Raw genomic sequence first — 26206 nt, forward strand, 5'->3', positions numbered from 1 at the left:
GAGATAGGTGGAGGACAAATGGAGAGAACTGCAGAAAAACATGATGATGGTAAGTCTGTAATTTTGGCACTAATTAAGTGTTCTTAAATCAGTGTTAAGTATTTTTATTTCATGGAGGGGTCCATTTTGTTTTTCTACATTCCAAAATATCAGTAATCAAATACGAAGGTCTATTCTCAAAGCATATAAAAGTGTGTCTGAATATCTCCATACATGATAGATTACAAAACAACAGACATAATAATAACAAAACATTGTTAAATTTATGGCAAATTATATTTTGCTTTAATGTTTGTGCATTGTACTTTTAAAGGGAAATTTCACCCATTGGAACATTAATCTTTATTGAAAGTGGGTCATATTTGTAGTCGAAGTGTAACATAAATTTAGAATTTGGCGCCTATTTGACAGAGAAAAGACAGAACGTGACTTTAGGGCGCATTTGTATGGAAGACAACAACTCCCACAATGCACAGCTCTGCAAGCCACTCCTATTAATCCAGAACACCACTCAGCTGTACGGTATTGTGTACATACATGCCACGTTGGTATAAGAAAGAAAATAGAAACACTCACTTTATAGTCAGATGTCCGTTTGTCCCTGCAGGCTTTGGCTGTCGCTTCCAGTTGAGGATTCTAAAATATGTATCCAGGACGCCGCTGTCCATATAACGTTACGGTATGAAGCTATGGTGGTTAACCCTCTGGAGTCTGAGCTGTTTTCTGGGCCCTGGAGGTGTTCTGACATGCTCTGACATTTGTGCTTTTTTCAGTTATTTATAAACATGTTAATGGCAAAGGTGTAAATTCACTCTATATAGCACAAACAGGGCTACCAACATATCTGATCAACATGCATGTATATGTTTGAATTTTTAAGAGAATAATGTTTATGCGTGGTTATTGGAAAAAATAAAAATGAAAGTTGCAGAAATAAGACCACAAAACACATACTAAATATGTGTAAATAAGACTTTTGACTGGCTTCAAAATGATGTGAAAATCATCCTGCCTTATCATTCTCATAAAACAGTACATTGATTTGAACTTTCTAAAACAGTTTTTTTGTCAGAAGAGTCTTATGCATGGGAGGGGTGGCCCATCAATATTAATGGCCCAATGGCCATCAATATTAATGAGATTCAGACCAGGGGTGTGACATACACTCTTCCAGTGGCTAATGGGCCATCAAGTGCCTGAACAAAGAGAAGATTCAAAGGTTTTGTTTTTCAATCTGTTTTATTGTAATTCCTCTATGTGGAGGAACTAAATGTTCTAAATTTGCTCTAAGTAAATCAAATGTGAGCAAAATAAATTAATCAGTCTCCTATAAACAAAGCAATTGTGAGCGATAAACAAAAGTAAAGGCAAGTATCTCACAGTAAATTCCTGTGCCCCGTTTATATGCGGGCTACAAGTAAATCAAATGTGAGCAAAATAAAGAATCCTGAAAAAACTATCACAGGTTATAAAAAATATATATTAAGCAGCACAACAGTTTCCAACATTGATTTAAAAAAATAGTCATCATATCAGAATGATTTCTGAAGGCTGATGGTTAGTGGAAGGTGGTCAGCAGAGCACACACATCTGAACACAGTCACACATCTTTATGCCACTCCTGAAAACAGTTCCTGTTTAACTGAAGACATAAGTGAACATTGCATGCCTGGCATTTCCATGGTGTTAACTGCTTTTTACCACACACTGCTTTGCAATGAACACATGAGCGGCGACCAACTGTGGCAACATCCCTGTCATCTGATGCCAGCTCAGCTCCTGGAACCGGTACATGGTCACTATTGGTCCGTTTTGGTGCCGTTTTCAGTGACACACCACAGAGCTCTGTTATAAGCTGCTCCATAAACTCTTTATGGGACAAGTTACCATGTAGCTCTTTGTGCACAATGAAAGAGTTGGTGGAAGCAATGTCCAAGAAGTGTAGAAAGATCTTTCTGTACCACTTCATGGTTTTGTGCTGTGTTGTGTAGTACTGTATCAGCTGATCAGACAGGTCAACACCACCCATGTGTTTGTTGTATGCAGTCACAGGTGCAGGACATGGAAATGTCTTTGTCCTCCATGTATCTTGTGTTTTCACCCTCCTCTGCGCAGTGTCTCCTGAATAAGCAGGATGGATGGTAGAACAGACAGATACCTCTCGTGTGTCCATCCACTTCACAAATACAAGAGGTCCATCCCGAACCCACCTGATGGATCCCCTGGCAGATTTTTTAGAGAGTGAATTAGCTGCATTCCGAGGGCAGTCCTTCCTGTTGTCCCTGTAAGTCCCACATGCACCAAACTTCATTGCAAACAAGTCTTTTAGGAGCTTTGGACTTGTATAAAAATTGTCCATGTACACATGGTACCCAGAACCCAAAAATGTGTGGTCTAAAAGAGATGTTACAGCATCATATGACAGTCCATGGCCTGTGGGAAAGTTGTTCTTTCCTGTGTACACAGAAAAGTCCACAGTGTATCCATTCGATGAGTCTGCAAGAACAAACAACTTGAAACCCCATCTGGTTGGCTTAGCTTTCATGTACTGTGTCATGCCTGTGTGTGCTTTGCATGCCACCATTCTTTCATCCACAGCTAAGTTTCTTCTAGGATGATAGATGGATTTACAAGCCTGACGAATAGTCTCCATGAGAGGTTTGACCCTGAAAAGACGGTCATGTTCACGTGTGCCCCTCTTTCTGTCATTATCCATATCTGCATCTGGGTGACTCATGTGCACATTCCATGAAATGATGCGGTATCTGTCCCGGGACATAACTGTAGCTGGAAAGGGTACGGAGAAAACACTGCTTTGCCGCCAGTAGTCGCTGATGGAGCTGACCTTCACCATGGCCATGTAGAACAGCAACCCAATGTAACGGTACATCTCACTGATGCTGATATCTGTCCATTTATATTTGCAGCCCTTTGCAGTTGCCTTGGCAGCTTGAGCATTTGTGTTGTGGCACAGAGTTGAGACAGCACTTTCTGAAAAAAATTGTTTGAATAGACTCATGGGCGAATGTGAGTCTACAGGGCTCAGTTGCGGTCCACTGTCTCGTGCAGGACGGAATCGCACAATCTGTGGAACCATGTCAACATCAGTCTCTGTTTTCCATGCCAGAGTGGACTGCCTGTTGCTTGCCTGCTGGTTAGCCTTGGCTCTCTTCGGGACAGGTGCTTGGACATGTTCATTGTCACATCTGTAAAAAACAAAACAAAACACACTGTGAGTATACTGATAACACAATCAAAGACACTGTATTATTATCATTATCGATCACTAATGGCCATGGATAAAAAAAGACAACAGTTTTTGTAATATCACACAAGAATATGTACTTTTATATTATGATGATGTAAACAATTATATTTCATCTGTAAATATTACGTCTGTGGACTTACTCGGGAAGATTCTCCATCATACGGAGAACTGAACTGCGTGCCCCTCTACGGGGTGCTGGAGAAGGAGAGCTAGCTGCAGCCATATTCCTAAAAAACAACGACAAAAAAAAAAATATTTAGCATACATTATCCAAAGTAAACTGATGGGCAATTAATTGTTATGGACGCACAATCTATGTATATATCTGTTGATGGTCCATAGGACAGAGAAATATCACAGCGTCGCCGCGAGTATCTTTTGATGAGCCATAAAGACCGCACGCATTTAGTGACGCACGCAATGAACGGATCGTTCGCGAACAACACATCACTACATTTCAAACATTTACACCTGTATTCACAAACATCTGTGCATAAGGCAGTACTGAAGCATGATAAGCAGTGTCATAGTCTAACCATAAACCACACACACACACACACACACATATATATATATATATATATATATATATATATATATATATATATATATATATATATATATGTCTAGTATTTAGACAGTAGGCCTAGGCTATCACATATTTTACCGGAGGCTGAAATATATTTAGACTAAATCACATTACACTTAATATATATATATATATATATATATATATATATATATATATATATATATATATATATATATATATATATATATATATTATTTTTTTTATTTTTTGCTACTGCGCATCAGGAAGTGACTGCACCAGCATGTCTTTTCCTTCGTCTCTCACGCTCGTATGCATCATAAATATTGACATATTTGGTATCCGCGCTATGTCCACAACACGATGCTGTACATCATATATGATAATATCCTTTCTGAGCAAAGCTAGCTTTGAAAATACGCATTCGCAGACACTACAAAACTTTGAGGCGTCTTTTCTGTGATTGATGTTTTCAGTTTATTCTTGTAACAAAATCTCCACTCTTACAGACTCCAAACTTTCCAGTCTTGGACTTAACAATATTCTGAAGGTTTGTTCAAAGGGATTTTTCAAATTTTAATTCCTAGCCTGATTTATTTAGTCTGCAACCCCCCCCCAAAAGGCAAATTTTGCTTCTTTTTTTTTTAACAAATTAAACAAATTTATTCACTAATAGATTATTATAAAACTAAACATGGTATCCAAAATCCCTCTGAACAAATATAAACAAAATAAAACCATACATTTAAATCTGGCTTTATTCATTATTTTGATTTTGTTGCTGAAAATATAGGCAATTTAGGCCATTTTTACATAAAACAATCAAATTAATGTCACTCAATTTAATTTTTTTCTACATTCACCTGTAGCGTCTCGCCTTAAATAGTAGTTTGATTATGAGCAGGAACTGACACCTGCAGTTTGTTACCTTTCAGGAATACTCAGGGTACACCTTGAAGTTCAGTATTGTTCTTATAAACTGCTGCATTTTCAATATGTTAATATGTGAAATATGTTAATAATCACTGCACAAATGGAGTATTTTTTTTTTTTTTTTGTCAAGACTGGGTACTAAATAAACCAGCATTTATTATGTTGTTCATGTCTCCCATGTTTGTGTTTAATACCGTGGAACAGGAATGATTTTCTGAAAGAAAAGCATGCACTTCTGAATTTGACACTCAATTTATTATAAAAGGTGTGCTCAACCACAAAATTTCTTAATCACATTTCATATTACAACCAATGCCCATTTTCCTTGACCGGCAACTTAACAGTTAGCTTAGATTATTGCTTTATGCTTAACTGAGAAAAAAGTCACACAGAATTTAATAATAATAGGCTTAATTGTTTCCATAATGTCTTAAGAAAATCAATAAAACTGGAAATAAAACAAACACTTCTCCCTGATGAAATAACCAATTTGCACTTTTTCAATAAAAAACACTGCCCTGTTAATGGTGACAACCTCATTGTGCATGTGTTATTACAGATTTACATTATAAAATATTCAGTAATGGAAACAGCATCTTAGTTTACCTATTAATCATTAAAAACCCAAGTGCCCGCCGGTCCTCAGTCCGATGGTGAAAAACATCTTGGTGTTTTCCGTAATCCAAAGGAGTGTATTGGATAAGGGCACCATCTTGTGGCCAGAAATAGTTTTTGTGCATTTCTATGTTAATACTCACGCGGTCCTCACTTACTGAAGTAGCAATTACAAGCATGTGTGAGGGTGAGGGTGTGTGTGTGTGCGTTTGGTTTATATTACATTGTGGGAACCAAATGTCCCCACAAGGATAGTAAAACCTGAGATCACCTCCATTGTGGGGACCAGCCAGCGCTCCCCACGAGGGAAATGGGTTAATAAACATACTAAATTATATTTTTTTTGAAAATGTAAAAATGCAGAAAGTTTTCTGTGATGGGTAGGTTTAGGGGTAAGGTTGACGACAGCCTTCACGTGGCCTCCTTCGTGAGTAGCAAGAAATGGTGCAAGACCAGCTTGCGAAACTAATGTTGCCAACCAGTCATCATCTAGCTGGCAGACCGAGGTGCAAGAGACCGAAGGGACATGGTGCGTCCATGTCAGGACGAGTGACCATCCCGACCATCGAGTACCAAGGTCTGTCAGTGTTCCAACTTAATGTAGAGGGCCTTACCACCGCCAAAATGGAAGTCATCTACCATCTCGCTGACTCCCACAAAGTAGCAGCCGTCCTCCTCCAGGAGACACACCGTGACAGTGATAACATCCTCAAACTGCCCGGTTTCCAGCTTGCTGGGTCTACCCACAGCAAACAGCATGGACTTGCAACCTTTGTAAGGAACAACCTTAGTTGGACAGCCACTGGCCAATCTCCACCAGGCTCGAGTATCGAATGGCTGTCCACTAAGGTGCAGACCACAACGGTTGTCAATGTCTACAAGCCCCCACCATCAATGCTGACCATGGCATCACTTCCACCGGCACCTGCACCCGCCATCCATGCAGGGGACTTTAATTGCCAACACATAGACTGGGGTTACAGTCTTACTACACCAAATGGAGAGACATTAAGCCAATGGGCCTCCAGTGCCAATGCGTTGCTGCTGTTCGACCCCAAAGAACCTCCAAGCTTCTTTTCAGCACGCTGGAACACCCACACCAACCCGGACTTGGCTTTCGCTGTGTGGCACACGGCTCAAAAGCCAGAGAGACGTGTCCTGGACAGGTTCCCCCGCTCACACCACCGACCGTCCATCATAAAGGTCCCTTCCCTGGTGCAGCCAGTTGTAGGGAAACCCGTCAGGAGATGGAACTTTCGTAAGGCAAATTGGCAGTCATTCACTGAGGAGACAGAAAAGACATCATTCTATCTCCCAGATCCAGACAACGCCGACGTGGACGCTGGGTATGCAGCCTACTGCAGAGTACTCCTTGTTGTTGTTGTTGTGTGGCAGTGCTTCACATTGCCACCTTGCCGCCTGGAGTGCATACTACATCGAATTTCACACACTTTTGCGTCACCATATGCACGCAGATTTCCCCCCCATAACGCTTGTCTAAACGCAGAATAAAAAGTGATAACGCAACGCCACAGAAAACGCGTTTTCTCTTCAGATCGTTTCCGTGTAAACATAGCCTGAATGTGTGTGTGGATCTAGAAAGACAAAATCAAGTAATTATGCTTAAAAAATTATTTTATTTAGTTAATGCCCATTTGGATTGCACTTAGTCTGGAACCTCACCCTTAAGCAAGTCAAACTGGAGTAAAAAACAAGAGAATTACTCACTCTTGGGATCACTGGAACACACACGAAAGCACAACGTTTTCTTGTTGCACCGGCGCCTCCATCTCATGCAGTGCGCGCTTGGATATGCGCTTAATAATAGCGAACATTTATCTAAGTTAACGTTAGAGCGAGCGGCCATGCCAGACGGATAAGTCCTCTTCATGTTTAACAAATCAAATTCTGTTGCATTTTCTTGCGCCAGTTTGAAAAGGGCGGCTGAAACACTTAGCCTATACAGATAAACGCCCAACGCTGGTGTTTTTCTTTAAACAAATTCGTTTAGGCTTTAAAAAAAATATTATTTGTGGGCTAATTAATGCCACAATAATTTGTTTATTGTATTGGCTACTTATATTTTTCATTTTTGTTTTGCATTGAATACCATTTAAAGGATTTGTTGTGCACCGCAATGCCATTCTCCCATAGAAAGCCACATTAAGAGTTTTCTTTATAATAAAAGGTTTCTATGGGAGCAAAATGCTTAACGTGTAATTAAATACTGTAAGTTGCGTTTATATTCTGGGCTCATCTGCTTTTCTGTAGGATAGTATGGTTTATTAATAAGGTGTGTACAGCATTTGATCTTTATCACTGAAGTAGCCTAATAAGCCACATTAAGCGTTTTCTTTATAATAAGGGTTTTCTATGGGAGGAAAACGCTTAGCCTAATGTGCAATTAAACGCATCCCAGCTAACACAGTTACGTTGTGAAGACGTAACCGGACCGGACCATATTCGTCGTAGCGACGTACCACATAACGTTCCAGCGACGTAACTTTGTGATTCCCATAATCGTCGTGGCGACGTTATAGTGGTACGTCGCAAGAACGTGATGAGGACGTCTCAATGACCAAACTGGCATGTTGCGAGGACGTAACATCAAAGGACCATATTCGTCGTAGCGACGTACCACATAACGTTCCAGCAACGTAACTTTGTGATTCCTGTATTCGTCGTGGCGACGTTATAGTGGTACGTCGTTGGAACGTGGCTGGTACTTCTTAACGACCAAAATACAACGTCCACATTTATTTTTAATATACTTCTCACCTTTAGTCCTGGGAATTAAGATGTGCTTGATCCATAACCTCGAAATCCACATAGAACTGATAACTCAAACATTGCATTCTCTGCTGTAAAACCTTATAAATTCTAATAGGGAATTGTGTACTATCATTTCCAGTTAATACATTTAGGGATCAATACATATATGCAGTGGTTAAATTGGGCCGGGGCTCTCCGGGGCTCAGCCCCGGCACATAAGCCTGCTCCCGAGTCGTCATATACTGACGCTTTGGACATTTCGTCTACATCGAACGCACATGGCACCCTTTAGCGTCAATATGAGACGCACAGAGCTTTGTTCGGTGATGGGTGGGTTTAGGTCTGGAGTAGGGTTAGGGTTAGACCGCTAGGAGGCGCCTTCTGGCCCATATCTATCTGCGTCTCATATTGACGCTGAAGGGTGCCATGTGCGTTCGATGTAGACGCGTCAGTATATGACGACTTGGGATGAGATCGGGCTGCCTGTTTGCAGTCAGTTGCCTACTGGAAATTATGTCACATAAAAATAGATGAAAGTGATGCTTTTGAAAACATATTTCTGATTATAAATGAAAGATTTTTGAAATGGCATGTCTATTTTGTCTCGGCGGAGCTGAGATGAGAACAATCGGAACACGGCCGTATTCTTGATCAGCTGCTTAATCTCGTTGTCAGTCGACAATGATCGCGCACCGCTCCCTAGTTGCACGGGATGTGAAAGGCGCGCGCAAGTTCCAGAACCTTCTACTGCCTTCTACTGCCTTAAAAAAAAAAAAAAAAAAAAAAAAAAAACACCTCACGAGCTGCTGGCCGCCGCCGCAATTTTGTCAAGTTCAGCACAACGTTGGATGTAAAAAAAAGTGCCCTGGCCTTGAATGACAAGGTAAGGAAAATAAGACTTAATCGAAATTAAATAACCAAGACTAGATTGACAATGTGATTTTTCTTAGGAGATGTTTTGAGCATTTTACTTCAGACAGCGGATTATCAGCTAACGTTAGCGTTAACTGCCAAGAGAACTAACTTAACTTGTTACTAGCTAGCCTATTCAAAATAAACTAGCAATCTATTCAGTCAGCATATTTGTGTTTGATCTGTGTGAATTACAGAAATATAAGACTTGCTAGACCTACTTTTAGCTACCAAGCAACCTTTCCATAAGGATAGATTGATCTTATTTTTGTGACTTGTGCATACCTTGATGTGGGGGTGGGGGGTAAGCTCGTGGTTAATGGAAATTAAATCAACCATTTATTCTCCAACTTTCAGAGATAAATTGAAATGAGTGGAGCATATCCACCCAAGAAGAGGAAACTGACCGATTTCTTCAAAAGGTGGGCTGATATTCCAGACATTTTAGCATGACTAACGTTAGCTCTGTAACATGTTGGCAGTAGAGATGGGACGGTATGAAAGTGACCAAAATTATCACAGTTTTCTGTATTATCGTGGTATTTTTTAAAGTGTGTTCAATATGTTCAGAAAGCACTGACAGCCTGTCAGTGACAGGCCTAGACAAGCTGAAATAGTTTCAAAAAGTGTAAATTAACAGTGTTAAATATATTACAAAAATATAGGCAATACAATATGCTTGTAAAAACTATTGAAAACTGGCTGCCGAAACAAACTTGAACCAGAGATGTCTGACCGAGGTCCAGGAAGATTTATTTACAACTCCAACGTGAGGTCAACTATGAAGTTGTATTTGACGTTACATGTGAAGTTGGATGTGGTTCTGAAATATAAGCAAATAATAATGCACATTAATAAGCATCTGACTTACTATGAACATTATTTACCAAAACTATACTAAGAATTACATTTATTTCTCTGTAATAATTAATATAAATGTAACGTATTGCTCAGTAACACAAACTGAGAATAATCTAACATCTCTGGGCTAACCCACGAATTCATCAGTAACGTTAACTGTACAGATCAACGACTAATCTAATGGTAATTTAGCCAGCTAGCTAGCACACCCCTGTCTGTCTGCCTCACTCTCCCGGCGCTGACATTGTTCACTATGATTACACAGCAACCAAACCCGGTCAGCACTTAACTCCGGTGCTATGAACCATCGGGAAACAGACCCAGGCACCTGAGTCAGAACAGCAGCCATTCGTAACGTTACACTTCCGTTAGCGTTACCGGTGTCTACTCAGTAGACTTACCAGATGATTGGAGATGATGCTTCTAGGTTTGTTATACAGGCATGAGTTAAGAATCATCATTAATATTGACATTAAGCATTCTTCCTTTTGTATTTCCCTTCATATGTAGAGTGGAGCCGAAGACTGGTGGACATGGCACTGGACAGGGTGGCAGAAGTGAGGAGACGTGTAAAGAGGTGGAAATAAATTTTTTTTAACAATTAAATTTCATGTCATTAAAGCTACATTGTGTAAGAATTTCTCCCATCTAGCGGTGAAATTGTAGGCCTATATGACAACCAACTGGATTTTACTTTACCCATTCCAAGCGCGTTATAACTCCTACGAGTGCTGTATTATTCCAAGTACGACTTCGTCCGTGAGTGTTCCTTCAAGTGTAATAATAGTTTTACGTTATTTTGGTACCATTTCAGGGCTCGAAATTAACTTTTTTACTTGGTAGCAAGTGATCAACTAAAATCAACAATAATTGTGTTTTTACAGTATAATATGCAAAAGTAAAATTTTCTATAAAAAAATTATCTACCTCTTCCTCTCTCACACACACACATCAGATAATCCTAGATAGATAGATAGATAGATAGATAGATAGATACTCTAATGATCCCGAGGTAACTATCTATCTAACTTGGATAATGCGTCGTGTAGTTCTTAAATTTCAATCTTAATGGTCTTAAAATGTCTTAAAAAGGTCTTAAATTTGACTTACTGAAACCTGCAGAAACCCTGTCTTAGTATCTCCAGCTAGTCTGTGTTACAACTGCACATGACGTGGGCTTTCTGCCAGGGAAATCACGACACATATGATTACGTTTATGTTACAAGGTAGACAATCCTTTTTCATCATTGACGCGAGAAAAAGTATCCTAAATGACGTTCTAGCGTTATGCACAACCATGCTATAGTTAGACAATCAACTATAAACTTTGAATTTACACAAATAGACAGAATTACCTTTTGAGAAGAAAGCAGAATAAGCTTGATAGTGTAGTACATATTATTTTACAGGCTGGAATTGAGCATTAAATATTTGAATATTAAAAAAAATATCAAATGGAATTCGAATGGTATTATAGAGGAAGATTGCCAGCTCTATTATGTAGTGACTGTACCAATATAATTTTGCGCAGAAAATGTTGCAATATTGAACTATATCCATCTCCCCACCTCTATGCTGGACAGGGCAGAGGAGCTGTGGACATGGGGCAGGACACTGGAGCTGTGGACATGGGGCAGGACACTGGAGCTGTGGCCATGGGGCAGGACACTGGAGCTGTGAACATGGGGCAGGACACTGGAGCTGTGGACATGGGGCAGGACACTGGAGCTGTGGACATGGGGCAGGACACTGGAGCTGTGGACATGGGGCAGGACACTGGAGCTGTGGACATGGGGCAGGACACTGGAGCTGTGGACATGGGCCAGGACACTGGAACAGGAGGTAGAGCCTGTCACAACTTGCCAGACTGCTGGAAGGTACACCAGTATGAATACTTCTGTAAGACCCACCCATTTCTTATGGTAAAAGAGAAAAAGTTGGGATGCAAAACATGTAGTGCTGTAAAATCACTCGGAGCAGAGCATAGTGGTAAACTCAGGTACACCTTATCAAGTGAATGGCAAAATTGTCTGGTTGGCCCTTATGGTAACACCACTGCAAAACAAATGAAATCTTTGAGAAAAAAAATTAATGAACATAGTGTTTCCCAAAGTCATAAAATAGCTGAAAGTATACTTAAAAAGCAACAAGACAAAACATTAGAAACAAGTTTTCTCAGAACCGAGTCTGAAATTCTCGAGTCTACTTTCAGTGTGTTTAGAACAGCCTACTATGTAGCAAAGAGCAACCGTCCTTACACCGACCATCCAAAACTCATTGACTTGCAGATGCTTAACGGTGTGAATGTTGGCCGTGTTCTTCATTCAAATGTCACATGTACTGAGATCATTAATTTCATATCCAGTGAGATGAGACGGGCATTGTTGGCCAGCATCAAACAAAGTCGAACAAAGCTAACAGTGATTGTAGATGAGAGTACCTCGTTAAGCAAGAGGTCCTGTCTGATTGTGTACCTCAGAACATCTGTCCATAATTCGGATCCATTGACCTTCTTTTTAGATTTGCTTGAGCTAGAGAGCACCACTTCAGATGGGATTACAGCCGACCTACTTAACTGTCTTCAGAAACATGGTCTTGATGAAGCATTTCTAAAAGAATGCATGGTGGGTTTCTGCTCAGATGGAGCTGCTGTTATGTTGGGCAGAAAGAATGGCGTGTTTGCAAAACTCAAAAGTCAGTTCCCTGGCCTCATTGGTTGGCACTGCTTAAACCAAAGATTAGAGTTGTCAGTGTCAGACGCAGTAAAACATTGTACCGAAACCAATCACTTCTCATCATTTCTAGACAAGCTTTACTGCTTGTATAATCAGTCACCAAAGAATGTAAGAGAACTTGAGACTGCTGTAACTGAAGTAGGCAGTTGTCTGAGAAGGATAGGTAGAGTCTTGGGGATAAGGTGGGTGGCGTCATCATTCCGTACAGTTAATGCTGTTTGGACAATGTATGCAGCGCTATACAATCATCTCACAGCTTCAAGTAAAGATCTTAAGAGGAACTCCAATGAGAGGAGTATGTATCAGGGCTTAGCAACAAAGTTAAATTCTGTTGGTTTTGTTAAGAACCTTGGTCTTATGATGGATGCACTCGAAGAACTCAAAGATCTCTCTGAGGCTCTGCAGAACAGAGACATTAGACTGTCTCAGTCAGTGACTCTCATCAAGAGGCAGATCGAGGTTTTTAGTTCAATGAGTAGAGAACCTGAGAGTGGTCATTTCTATAAGAAAGCATGTGACGCAGTGATGGAAGGGTTGTTCAATGGCATAGAATTGCACAGTGACAGAAGCCAGAAAGTCATCGAGCCAGACAAGTTTTATGAAGCTTTGAAAACCAACATGGTGGCAAGAATGGTGACAGAGGAAGAAGAGTCCTTGTTTCAAAAGGTGAACATTCTTAACAACACAACTTGGCCCTCTCCTTTATCTCAAATGTATGGGGAACATGGACTTAGGGAGGTTTGCAATCTTTTTAGTATTGGCTTTACTGGCATGAAGGCAAGCTTTAGGGATTTCAAAAGTGACCCCAGTCAACCCATGACTACACCACTTCTAACACTCAGACATGCAGTTGAAACAGTTGCTGTAAGCAGTGCAGAATGTGAGAGAGGATTTTCAGAAATGAATGCAATTGTTACACCTTTACGTTCCCTGCTGAGAATTGAAAATGTGTCCTCTCTAATGTTTGTTAACATTGTCGGCCCTCCATTAGCATCCTGGGACCCCACTAAATTTGTTAGAAAGTGGGTAGCAAGGAGGAGATCTGCAGAGCACCTGGCGTGTAAGAAAAGGCAGACTAATACTGAGGTGTCTGCATACCAGCCATTATGGGAAGTAATGAAGTTATAGATGAGTTATATATAGTTGATTAATTGAGAAAACAATTTTAAAAAGTCTGATGAAGGACTCGTTTTTATTCAAGGTCTGTGGGTGAGAAATCAAATGTACATTTGTTCACATCCATTCTTTGTTGATGTGACTGGTTTCCAATGAGATGTTCCAGTTTCTGTATTCAGTGTAGCTGATTTCTCATTTGTTGTTGTTTTTACCACCAATTTGATGTTGTTTGTTGTCGTTTTCCACCAATGCAATAACTGTGAACTGGACTTTGCATCGCTGCAGCACACACCATTATACAAATTTTTCCTGGTTACTAATGATTCTTTGCCTCATATACATTTTTTTTTCTTGTTTGTTATTTGTCCATGTGCCCTGTTTACAAAATATGCTATTGTTGATCTCACTTAATTCGTCTATTATTCATATTTTCCACCAATGCAATAACTGTGAACTGGACTTTGCATCGCTGCAGCACACACCATTATACAAATTTTTCCTGGTTACTAATGATTCTTTGCCTCATATACATTTTTTTTTCTTGTTTGTTATTTGTCCATGTGCCCCGTTTACAAAATATGCTATTGTTGATCTCACTTAATTCGTCTATTATTCATATTTTCCACCAATGCAATAACTGTGAACTGGACTTTGCATCGCTGCAGCACACACCATTATACAAATTTTTCCTGGTTACTAATGATTCTTTGCCTCATATAAATGTTTTTTTTCTTGTTTGTTATTTGTCCATGTGCCCTGTTTACTAAATATGCTATTGTTGATCTCACTTAATTCGTCTATTATTCATATTTTCCACCAATGCAATAACTGTGAACTGGACTTTGCATCGCTGCAGCACACACCATTATACACATTTTTCCTGGTTACTAATGATTCTTTGCCTCATATACAATTTTTTTTTTCTTGTTTGTTATTTGTCCATGTGCCCTGTTTACTAAATATGCTATTGTTGATCTCTTGCACTCCATGAAATTGCACTGTCGATTGATGCTGTGATGTAATCTCGTTGACAATAAATTATTATTATTATTATTAGTTTCAAAGGGATAGTTCACCCCAAAATGAAAATTCTGTCATAATTTACTCACTCTCAAGTTGTTCGAGTTTTTTTCTTCTGCTGAACACAAAAGAAGATTGAAGAGTGAAGAATGTTGGTAGTTAAACAGTCGACGGTAGCCATTGACTTCCATATTATTTTTTCCTACTATGGAGGTCAATGGCTACCATCAACTGTCTAGTTCCCAACATTCTTCACTCTTCAATCTTCTTTTGTGTTCAGCAGAAGAAAAAAACTCAAACAACTTGAGAGTGAGTAAATTATGACAGAATTTTCATTTTTGGGTGAACTATCCCTTTAATTGTAGTATCTGCATTGTTGGCAAGATAGCAAGTATATTGCTGTTCACATTGTTTTAAAGCACTTCAAAATATTAAATACAAAACATTAACATGGTTAAAACTTGTGTTTTTTTTTTTTGTTTTTTTTTACTTGCTCAACTGCTTAGTTGCCACCCCTCAGAGGCCTCTTTAATGAAGGGGAGGTATTGTTTCTTTATTACCAGATCAACTCAGGAGGTAATTTATTCAATTTTGGAGAAATTGATGAAAAGGTTTAGTAGATGGATATGGTTAATCTTTATTTACAGAAAACAAATTATACTGTATCTGATAGTCTGGAAAATACAGTTACCCCATAAATCCTGTGTAGAATTTGTGGGAACAGTTTGGTTGGAAAGTTGGTTAGACCCATAGGATGTGAAAATTCATCTCAAGTCATCTTTATTTCTATAGCGCTTCATACAACTTAATATTACGACAAACTTAACAGGTAGAATGCAAAGGTTTGCAATTTTATTGCTGCCAATATTATATATATATATAATTAAATGAAAAGTCTAAAAAGCCAGGGGTGTCTAAAGTGCCATTTAATGGTTTATTTTTCAAAAAAAAATTCCCGGGGGGGCATACCCCCGGACCCCCCTAGGGACAGAGCCCCCCCACATAATGAATCCCAATTTAACCCCTGCATATATGTAATGGAAACCAATACAAACCCCTATTAAATTCTAAATAGAAAATGGCCCAAAAACCACACTGTATTCATTTATTAATCAGAATTTATTCAGTGCTACTTTGTACAATTACTAAGCCAATACATTTTGAACATTAACGATTTTTAACCATGTAAAGTGTTAACAAGTTATGAGTGCAGAAATGTAACATCAATTAATTAATGAAAAAACATAATCAATGAATAATGTAACCAACTATTAAAACGTATTCTTTTTATTGAAAAAAGTGTTGTATCATCAGGGGTGTAGTTAAATAATAATCAATACTCTTATTGATACTACTTTTTATAATTTGGTGGAAAAACAATAAAGACCTTAAAAAAAAAAAAAAAAGATTCAGCAGTTTCTTTATTATTAATTTTATTTGCAGAAATAGGTTAAATTGTTTCCTGAGTGTCCTGTGAGGCTCCTGCTACAAATGTCTGGTGGTAATGTGCTTCATTGCTTCACTACCAGTAGCTAAACCTGAACAATGCAAATATTAACAAAGATCTATAGTCCTTGAGCTTCTCTGAAGCTAACAAATAAAAAAATATTGTTAGTAAAGAGTAAAGATATGTAAAAAATTAAAATAATTCTCTCCAGTATTATTTCACCCACCCAAATATACATCCAGAGTTTTTTGTTCAAGAAAATGAGCATGATGACTTTCTCAGAGAGAATCTGAGACCTCTCTTTCCTGACTGTGTCCCAGCTCGGCCAGCTGTGGTAAACGCTCCTTCAGACAGTGTTGAGGAGGCAGAGGGAGATGATGGAGAGCTGTGGGAGAAGAGGAGGAGTGTCTTTCTTACCCCACCAGCGGAGGGCAGGGTCTTCTGAGGCAAGGATAGGCGGAGGGTCTCGCTCTATATATTCACTGGAAGCTGAAAAATAAATTGTACCATGCTATTGTAGTCAGGTTTATAGCTTTTTGTTAGAAAGGTATAAGAAAATTGTCTAACTTACGTGTTCCTCCTCCTCCTCCTCCTCCTCTTCCTTATCCCGGGCTGCACTGTCACCTCATCGTCCTTCTAGGCAGCTAAAACAGAGGAGAACTTTATTAATGTTGCTAATCTACAGCTTTTAATGCTTTTGAAAGTCATTTATGCTCACCAAGGCTGCATTTATTTGATCGAAAATACAGTAAAAACTGTAATATTGTGAACTTTTATTACAATTTAAATAACTGTTTTCTATGTGAATATATGTTAAAATGTAATTTATTCCTTGTGATCAAAGCTACATTTTCAGCATAATTGTGTGAATATATAGATAGGTTTCCAATGACGTCACATTTCTCCCGCAACTCCTCACGACGCCATCTTGTGTGTCAAGTGTTGTGTTACGGACTACAGTCTATGGTTACGGAGCATGATAATATACTGAAGCAATGGGTCACACCTGTGTTGTGTGGGGCTGTACGAATCGTGCTGATCCCGACACGACGAAGAGACAATATTTCGATATTCCAAAAGTGATTTATCATCAAGGAACAGAGACGGAAAGGCTTTCGTACAAGAGACGTAACGTATGGCTGGCGAGAATCAACAGAGAGGGCTTCGATCCTGACCCAAACAAAAGACACTATAAAGTCTGCTCCGATCATTTTATCTCAGGTAAATTGATAAACAGCTGAGTTTCTTTAATTCTACGTTGTTTTATTTTCATGATTATCATGCACATGCACATTACGATGATTGTGTTAGCCTAGCCCAGTGGTTCTCAAAGTGTGGGGCGAGCCCCACTGGCAGGTGGGGCGCGCCAAACGGGAGGAAATTTTCCTTTTTATGCCTTTATATCTTTATCCAGACATCCCAACTGTCCCGGGAGTCTCCCGCATATTGATAGCGGCTCCTTGACGCCCGCAAATGAGATCCAATCTCCCTGAATCGCGCACTAGACTAGAGAGTGACTGCGCGCGTGTGTGTCTGTGTTATAAATGCAGCGCGTGTGAGAGCAAACCATCCTTATAACTTGCTGTTATTTGATGTAGATAGTTAGTTTGTATTTTAATACTACTTGTTAACTCAATAAATTTGAACATTTTATTTCTTTAGCATGTTGGGGCGATGGGGGCAGGTCAGGTGGGGCTTGAAAATTCCCACAAATACATTAAATGCATGCGAGCCGTAACGTTACGTACAAGTTGTCGATTGAAAACGACTATATAGTTCTATATTTTATTACAGTGATAAATTGGCTTAATAATGAATGACTGCGTTGCAGGTAAACAAAGATAATTCCAGCACCTCTTCTCCCTCCACACTAAAAAGAACATACAAAGTTAAATGTAAATATTCACTCTCTTGTGTACATTATAATAAAATGTGTATTGTATGTTAGTTATAGATGTGGCACAGAAGTATTGTGAAGTTTTGTACATTAGGATTAAAAATATATCAAATTGATACAGTGTATGCTCTAAAAAAAACATTTCATACAATACATTTGATTCAAGTTTAAATATTAAGTTTTCAAGTTTAAATATTGTGTTTGTATTTTTCATATATTACAGGAAAGAAGGCAGATCTTTATGACTACACAAACCCAGACTGGGCTCCATCTCAGAAAATGGGTCCAGAGTTACCTAAAAGCTGCCCTCTTCCAGATCCGCAGTCTTCAAAGAGGAGGTACCAACGTGCCAGGGCAAGACCGGAGAAAGTGAAAAGATTCAAGGCTGCAAAGGCACTTTTAAATTTGCAAAAGGACAGTATTCCCTGTGGTACTAATACTGATAGTACTAATACAGATGAAAACCAAACTAAAAGTGAAACAAGTACACATGTACATGAAGAACAGGACCACACACCAACAGATAAATAACTCTTAGATATGATGAGGAAGGAACTGCAAAGACTTACAAGTGAAAATGTGGAGTTGAAAAATAAAATAAAGGAAACTGTGTTATCACCAGAGACACTTGATGACGACAAAGCAAAGCACTACACTGGACTGGATTATGACACCTTGATGACTGTTTACCATTTCCTGGAACCTAGTATACCTGGTAGAAAAAACAGTTCACTAACAAAGTTTGAAAAAATGATGGTTGTGCTAATGAAACTGAGACTCGATCTTTGTCTTCAAGATTTAGCGTTTAGGTTTAAAATTTCCAAAAGTTGTGTGTCAAAAGTGTTTCTTGATACAATTCATGTGATGTACATCAAATTAAAACCAACCATTCTGTGGCCAGAAAGAGAGGAACTTCGACTATCAATGCCGATGGAATTTCGAAAATACTTCGGTGTTAAAGTGTCAATAATTATTGACTGTTTTGAAGTGTTTATTGAGAGACCGTCAAACCTGCTTGCAAGATCTGAGACATGGTCCAGTTATAAACATCATAATACGACAAAGTTTCTGATTGGAATTACCCCCCAAGGTGCCGTTTCTTTTTTATCGAAAGGATATGGAGGCAGAGTGTCTGACAAATTTGTAACTGAACATTGTGGCTTACTTGACAAACTTTTACCTGGAGATATTGTCCTCGCGGACCGGGGCTTTGACATCAAAGAAAGTGTGGGACTTCATTGTGCTGAAGTGAAAGTACCAGCTTTCACCCGGGGTAAGAGTCAACTGTCTCCAGTGGAACTTGAAACCACGAGAAAGATAGCCCATACAAGAATCCACGTTGAGAGAGTTATTGGACTAGTTCGAAATAAATTCACAATATTACAGAGCACCATACCTATTGATTATTTGCACAGCAATATTGATTGTGTACCGACTATTGACAAGATAGCAACAGTTTGTTGTGCACTGACAAATGTATGTGACTCAGTTGTTCCATTTGAGTAATGACATGTATGAATTGTGATTCATGAATTTATAATTCATTAATTTTCAAATGAAGTGTCATACTTGTATATCAGTAGTACAGAACTTGAAAAACTTTTACTCTCACACAAATACACATTCATTGTGTGCATAAATCTAATCAACACTAAATGCTATTATATATTTTATTTACTTTCCATATATTTCTGAGTATAATAAAAATATGTATTTGAAATTTTTAATAGTCTTTTTCTGTTTCCTCATTGTTCCACATTGTCAAAATAAGACACTACTTGTAATTATACATATGTTACAGAGATGTTTAAGATTTCATTAAATTTGTATTTCTTTATTTCTCCTGAAGAATTTAATATTTTTTGTAATATAAACTGCAAACAGTTATTGCATACCAAATTATGTATTTGATTACTCTTACTTGTCTCTGTATATGTATTTATAATTCCAAGGCTGGCTTTAATTATGTGTTTGATCGATCCGGAGGAATTTCTGGACAATATATATATACAGTACATTTCCAATATGTATGTATTAAACAAAAAACAGGGTGTGGATACATTTTCATATTTATTCAAGTACACATATTAATTAAACATGTCCAAAGTAATGTTCAATTTCAAAACCTACATTAAACAGTGTTTCACCCTGTAAGGGCTCATCAGGTCTTCGATCTGATCTCATTTTATCTCAGGTAAATTGATAAACAGCTGAGTTCCTTTAATTCTACGTTGTTTTATTTTCATGATTATCATGCACATGACGATGATTGTGTTAGCCTAGCCTGTACATTTCATTTGATTTGCATTTTTTTTCTTGCATTCTTTGCAAAACCATTTCCCTTTTGGTATTTTCTTAATATTTGCACATGCAAAATGTAACCACTTGTATGGACAATTCTCTGAGTCACAACCAATAACATCATCACCACCTCCCTGTAAAGAGACTGACAAACACATATAATTATGCCATTTGAAGTTTGAGTCTCATTTGAATTTGATTTTGACACTTTTGGTTTGGAATACATTTTTCCTATCAGTTCACCCAAAATGGCATATTTGAAAAGCAGTGAAGCACGTGCCACCATTTCAGCACAAAAGTTTTCTTCGAAACATATTCTCTCTGTGAAAAAGTCCTTTTCAGTCCAAACCACGAAGTCACAGCATTCTGTGTTTGTTACCAACAACTGACACTGCACTTGATAATAGTATTCGTGGCATCTTTTTAGACGAAGTTGCCCATCTATTTTTTCTAGACAGTCTATTTCATCACTTATGGATTTGTCCCTCCGGCAGTATGGGCATTTAATTTCAACCACAAGTTCACCACAACAATGACAGGAAGCTACTGCACCAAGAAACGGATACTTGGGATTTATAACCAAGCCACTGTCTCTGATCTCAAAGTTTTCATGTAATTCCTCCATCTCTTTCTTGTATTGTTCTCTGGCAGTTTTCTCGTGTTGGCAGCCCCATTGCGTAGCAGAATTTGAAAAACTCTTCGTCATTGGGTAGCATATGTCTTTTACTAGACTTAACGATGGTTTGTCAAGTGAAGTCCTACAAGCTGCTTTGATTTTTGAAGCTGTAATTCTACCTGCTCTGAGACGGAACCATTGTTTACAATTTGTTTGTGTTCTTGTATCTAATTCACAGTTTTTCACTTCCTCCTCCGTTACACTCAACTCATCAAATACAGTTTCACACTTGGCTTTCAGCTCTTCTTCCTCAGCGTTGATGTAATTTTCATCAAACAGTTCTGAAAGTACCAAGGGGTACTTCTTGTCCAGTGATGCTGGCCGATATTCTTGTGCATAATTTGGCAGTAAGGACAAAATCACAGGTTTCTTTCCTTTTGATCTAAGTTTATGCAAATCCCTATAAAAAATACTTAGTTCCTCTGAAGTCGGAGCTGTCACATCCGGGAGTTTTCTCTGCTTTAATGGGGCAGGGGTGTCTCCAGTTATCAATGCAGAGTCCAGCTTCCTTTTCTGTGTCTTTGCCGAGGTAAAATCGATTGCCTGAATAGTTTTATATCCAACCTGAAAAAATATGAAATGAAGCAGAAATTAATGATTTATTACAAACGTTAACCTTAATTATACATGCACATTGATAATGATATTAATATCTTATCTTATATTTTCTAGTCTAGTATATGTAAATATAAAATAAAATAAATAAAAAACTGCTTAAACTTTATATTTTCATTTTGATGCTTACATTGAACAGTAAAAATTGAAAGCACTGACTGGGAGCCTGATTTTATCAGCAATTTAGTTTGATTTGTTTTTGCCAAAAGGAAGAGGCTACACCTTGTTGTTGTTTTTTTACCCAGATGGTGTTGTCTTGACACTGAGTCTAAAATGTACCGTATAATAAGGGCTGTGCAGATATCCGCCTGGCTACAGCGATGTGAACCGTCAATGCAGGGCTCCAGACTAACTTTTCCACGACGGAGAGAGCAAGACAGCGCTTAGTTTGGAGACGGTGAAGTCTTGTTTAAGTTACACTTTCGCCTGGCTCCGAAGAGAGATCGAGTGCGCGCGCGCGACCGGCTTCTCTCTCTCTCTCGCTCTGTTAGTTCTTTCAGTTAAACATTTTGTTTGTTTAGAAATTGTAATTTGATTGAACGAATAACACAGATTTAAAACACATACAAAAAAAATTACCTTTTTGATAGCTGATGGAAGTAGCCAATAGGATTTTTCCTGTGTAACTGTTTTGCTGTTTCTCAGCTTCACTGTTGCTTCAATGGCAAATAAAAGGGCCGAAACATGGGAACACACCTCACCCAATCCGGCCATGCATGTACAATGTCCACAAATCACGCTGCCACTCTTCTCCGCTATCAACCAGGGCACCAGAAAAGGGTCTGTGGTACGTTGAGAATGGCGCACTCGGGCGGTCAAAACACACCTTTCTCCGATGGCAGCATGCTTTATATCTTGTACCCATCCACTTATAAAATAATTGTATGCTTCCAGAGACTTTCTTCCTCTTAACTCGTCAAAAGTGTACGCACTAACGGTGTGGATGAGATACTTCGCAATGTCCATTTCCTGAATATCGGGGTACGCCGCAGGATTACATGACCAGTCCTCTTTCGACATTGTGTACGGATCCTTTCCATCGATAAAACTCAATTTGTCATCATATCTTGCCTTGCAAACGTCGTCTAATGTGTCCCTGTAAATAACCTTAACCTTGTCGCCAGGTTTGGAGGAATTTGCCATTGTTGTCTCAACAAAAAAGAGTCAAAAATATTTCGGTAAATGAAAAGGCGGTAAACATGAACATGACAGCTTTGACACACAACATGGCGGCGCGCCGCAGAGGATAATGGGTAATTCGAGAAACGGAAACCTATCTATAGTGAAGATCAGTCTTCAATGTCACATGATCCTTCAGAAATCATTCTAATATGATGATTTGATGCTCAAAAAACATTTATATTACATTCTAACATTTCTAATACTATCCAGTCAAGTAAGTGACGTCATCGATTAACAGCAAATACATTTATCAGTTGGTTAAATAGCCAACTTCCAATCACCCATTCAACTGCCAGCAAATCCTTTAAAAAACTAACAAAAAATCTCACCTACACATAAAGATGTGATTAAAAGCCCAAACTTTTATAAACAAGAGCTTAGGTTAGCCTGACAGTTAACGTTAGCGCTAACAGTTAACGTTACCTCTTCTGAACACGGTTGAGATGCTAACGGAGTTTTTCGAAGACACTAAACTATTTCTATGAAGTAACGTAAAATTTTCAATAGATGTGTGTCAATAACACGTAAGAAAAATGTCAGGAACAGTAGTGTGCATTATTTGTGTGATTTTAGATTAAACTCACCTGAAAGTAGTGAAAACAACAGCGAGAGATGGATTTCTGCTTTTTGTCAGTTGCAGAGGTCCTGCGCCGTTTCCATGGCAACCGCTCCAGTGTTTGAAAGCGACTCGCATGTTCAGTTCAACGCGCACGCCCATATCAGACAAGCAGCATTTACATAAATAAACATCTAACACATTAGGCTACATTAATAAAAATCTCATGAATTTAAAACTCATTTTGAAGCTCGACCCGCTCATATGTGCAAAATGCCGCCACTCCACGTGAAGTGTCACTTTTATTTAAGATTTTGTATTGTTGTTTTTACTAACACCAGAGCCCGTCTATGGAGAGCCTTGGCACTCCCTATTTAGCCCCATTGTATTGATTTTGGTTGCAGTTCCATTAGAATTCCACTGGGGGTGATCGCGGGCGAGTGCAGACTGAATGGGAGTCAATGGGGCTATACGGCTAAATTTGTCTCTTTCACCCGATTGCCGTTGAGAAATCTCAGATTTTATTGTAGGTTTTGCAAGTTCAACATGGGTTATAGGTCGAAAGTTGAATGAACGAGTACTTATGTCCTTTCGATTTCTTACAGGTTGGGCCGTTGTTGGCCGGAACAAGCTAGCATTCTGCTAATGAATGCTGATTGGTCAGTGACGGACTTGCGACTGATTACGACCAGAGACCCCGCTTGATGGCACCTGAAGCTAAAGCAGAATCAGAAACATTCCAGAGCCCGTCTGAGAATGTCTGACATTATCTTAAGGAGGACTTTCTGTCGAAGTTAATTTTTGTGTACTGTATTTATATTTTGCTGCGGGCACTTTTATTTTCATATCGTTATAAATGTATTGTAAAAAGTACATGGGAATAAATGTAATTTGAGTGTTTTTTCTATTCTTGTGTTCAATGTGTTTATATACATGGTAAGGTTACGGTATGACAACCTTAAATAATCCAGTCAATATCCCGCTCAATAACATTTCATTGATCATAGCATAAATTAGAAATAAAGAAAATGCCTCGTAGATGTGCAGCAATGCATTGTTCCAACAATGGGAATGGATTGTCATTCTTTTCATTCCCCAAGGACAAAAAAAGGTAATGTTCTTTCTTGCTCCTGTATAAATGGTCATAGGATACCGGAGGGCTGCACCTGGGCGGGAATGTTGGCAAAAACTGGAGCGCGGGTAAAATCGCACATGACCTATTCAAATTGCGCGCTGCCAGAGCCTCCCACTAAACATTGGACGTCGGATAGACGTGCAGATCATGTCTATATTGGGTCCGTCGGTCCATGACCAATTCTGGACATCTATTCGACGTCCAAACTAGGTCCACTATTTGGACGTCCAACCATGACCCAACTTGGACGTCATATAGACGTTCAACATTGGACCTTTGAACTGGGTAATTTTTTTCGACGTCCAAACTAGGTCCACTATTTGGACGTCCAACCATGACCCAACTTGGACGTCATATAGACGTTCAACATTGGACCTTTGAACTGGGTAATTTTTTTCGACGTCCAAACTAGGTCCACTATTTGGACGTCCAACCATGACCCAACTTGGACGTCATATAGACGTTCAACATTGGACCTTTGAACTGGGTAATTTTTTTCGACGTCCAAACTAGGTCCACTATTTGGACGTCCAACCATGACCCAACTTGGACGTCATATTGACGTTCAACATTGGACCTTTGAACTGGGTAATTTTTTTCGACGTCCAAACTAGGTCCACTATTTGGACGTCCAACCATGACCCAACTTGGACGTCATATTGACGTTCAACATTGGACCTTTGAACTGGGTGATTTTTTTCGACGTCCAAACTAGGTCCACTATTTGGACGTCCAACCATGACCCAACTTGGACGTCATATTTACGTTCAACATTGGACCTGAACTGGGTAATTTTTTGGACGTCTATGACAGGTGCAGGAAATTTACATGATTATTATAATTTTTTTAATTTACAAATGAAGAGCTCTTTTCCAAAACGCGAGTTTGTCGTGTCATTTTGCTGTGTAATGAACCTATTCACTGCTCCATCCACGTTTCCAAATCGCTATATTTAAAATGTAATAAATTTTTAAAATATTTAAAATATTATATTTAAAATATTTTAAATGTACTGCAAGATGCTCGTGATCCAAGCGCCGAACCTATTTTTAGCCTAAACGCGATAATCTTAAATTATCTCACTCTCTCTGTAGCTCAAACAGTAGAGCGTTGGCACGTGGAGCAGATGATCACGAGTTCGAGTCCCAGGTAAAGCAAGGTGTGTGTGTTTCTTGTTTTTCTATCCCGGTGGGGACTTCAACCTGAATGCACACAGACTCGTGAGGACCTAAATTGAGGTCCCCACCGGCAAAGCCCCATAGGCACCTCCCAGACAGTGTCTGGACACGCCCCATGCAGTTTTTTCTGAAGTCCTCATGAAGACCGTTTTCAAGACAAAAATCTGTGTGAGTGTGTATCTATGCGCCCCTGGTGGTCACACAGAGTATTGCCGTCCCCACGAGTCACATTGTTCTGGAAAAGTGTGTCACTCTCTAGCGCCCTATTGGGGGTATTGGTCAATAATAAAATTAAAGTATTTTCACTAAAGTAAGATATGAGTTAATAGGTGTGTGTGTGTGTGTGTGTGTGTGTGTGTGTGTGTGTGTGTGTGTTTTCTTGTTTTTCTATCCCGGTGGGGACTTCAACCTGAATGCACACAGACTCGTGAGGACCT

The 26206-nt window shown here is 39.0% G+C and overlaps 2 protein-coding genes across 2 annotated transcripts; one reads left to right on the forward strand and one right to left on the reverse strand.

Moving 5' to 3' along the window:
• Positions 1 to 1142: 1142 nt before the first annotated feature.
• On the reverse strand, positions 1143 to 3491 carry LOC311082099 (piggyBac transposable element-derived protein 4-like; the record flags this gene model as incomplete). The annotated part of the gene is made up of 3 exons (XM_084112843.1): positions 1143 to 1196; positions 1742 to 3206; positions 3409 to 3491. The coding sequence occupies 3 exons, from the start codon at positions 3489 to 3491 to the stop codon at positions 1143 to 1145; spliced, it is 1602 nt and encodes a 533-aa protein (XP_083968969.1).
• A 4836-nt stretch (positions 3492 to 8327) lies between these two features.
• On the forward strand, positions 8328 to 24167 carry LOC311081158 (uncharacterized protein). The gene is made up of 5 exons (XM_084111577.1): positions 8328 to 9021; positions 9408 to 9472; positions 10422 to 10488; positions 11495 to 11788; positions 24062 to 24167. The coding sequence occupies exons 2-5, from the start codon at positions 9420 to 9422 to the stop codon at positions 24089 to 24091; spliced, it is 444 nt and encodes a 147-aa protein (XP_083967703.1). The 5' UTR covers positions 8328 to 9021; positions 9408 to 9419; the 3' UTR covers positions 24092 to 24167.
• Positions 24168 to 26206: the final 2039 nt, after the last annotated feature.

This window comes from Abramis brama (assembly GCF_963993115.1).
Source record: "Abramis brama genome assembly, chromosome: 4".
In the NCBI taxonomy this organism is placed as follows: Eukaryota; Metazoa; Chordata; class Actinopteri; order Cypriniformes; family Leuciscidae; genus Abramis; species Abramis brama.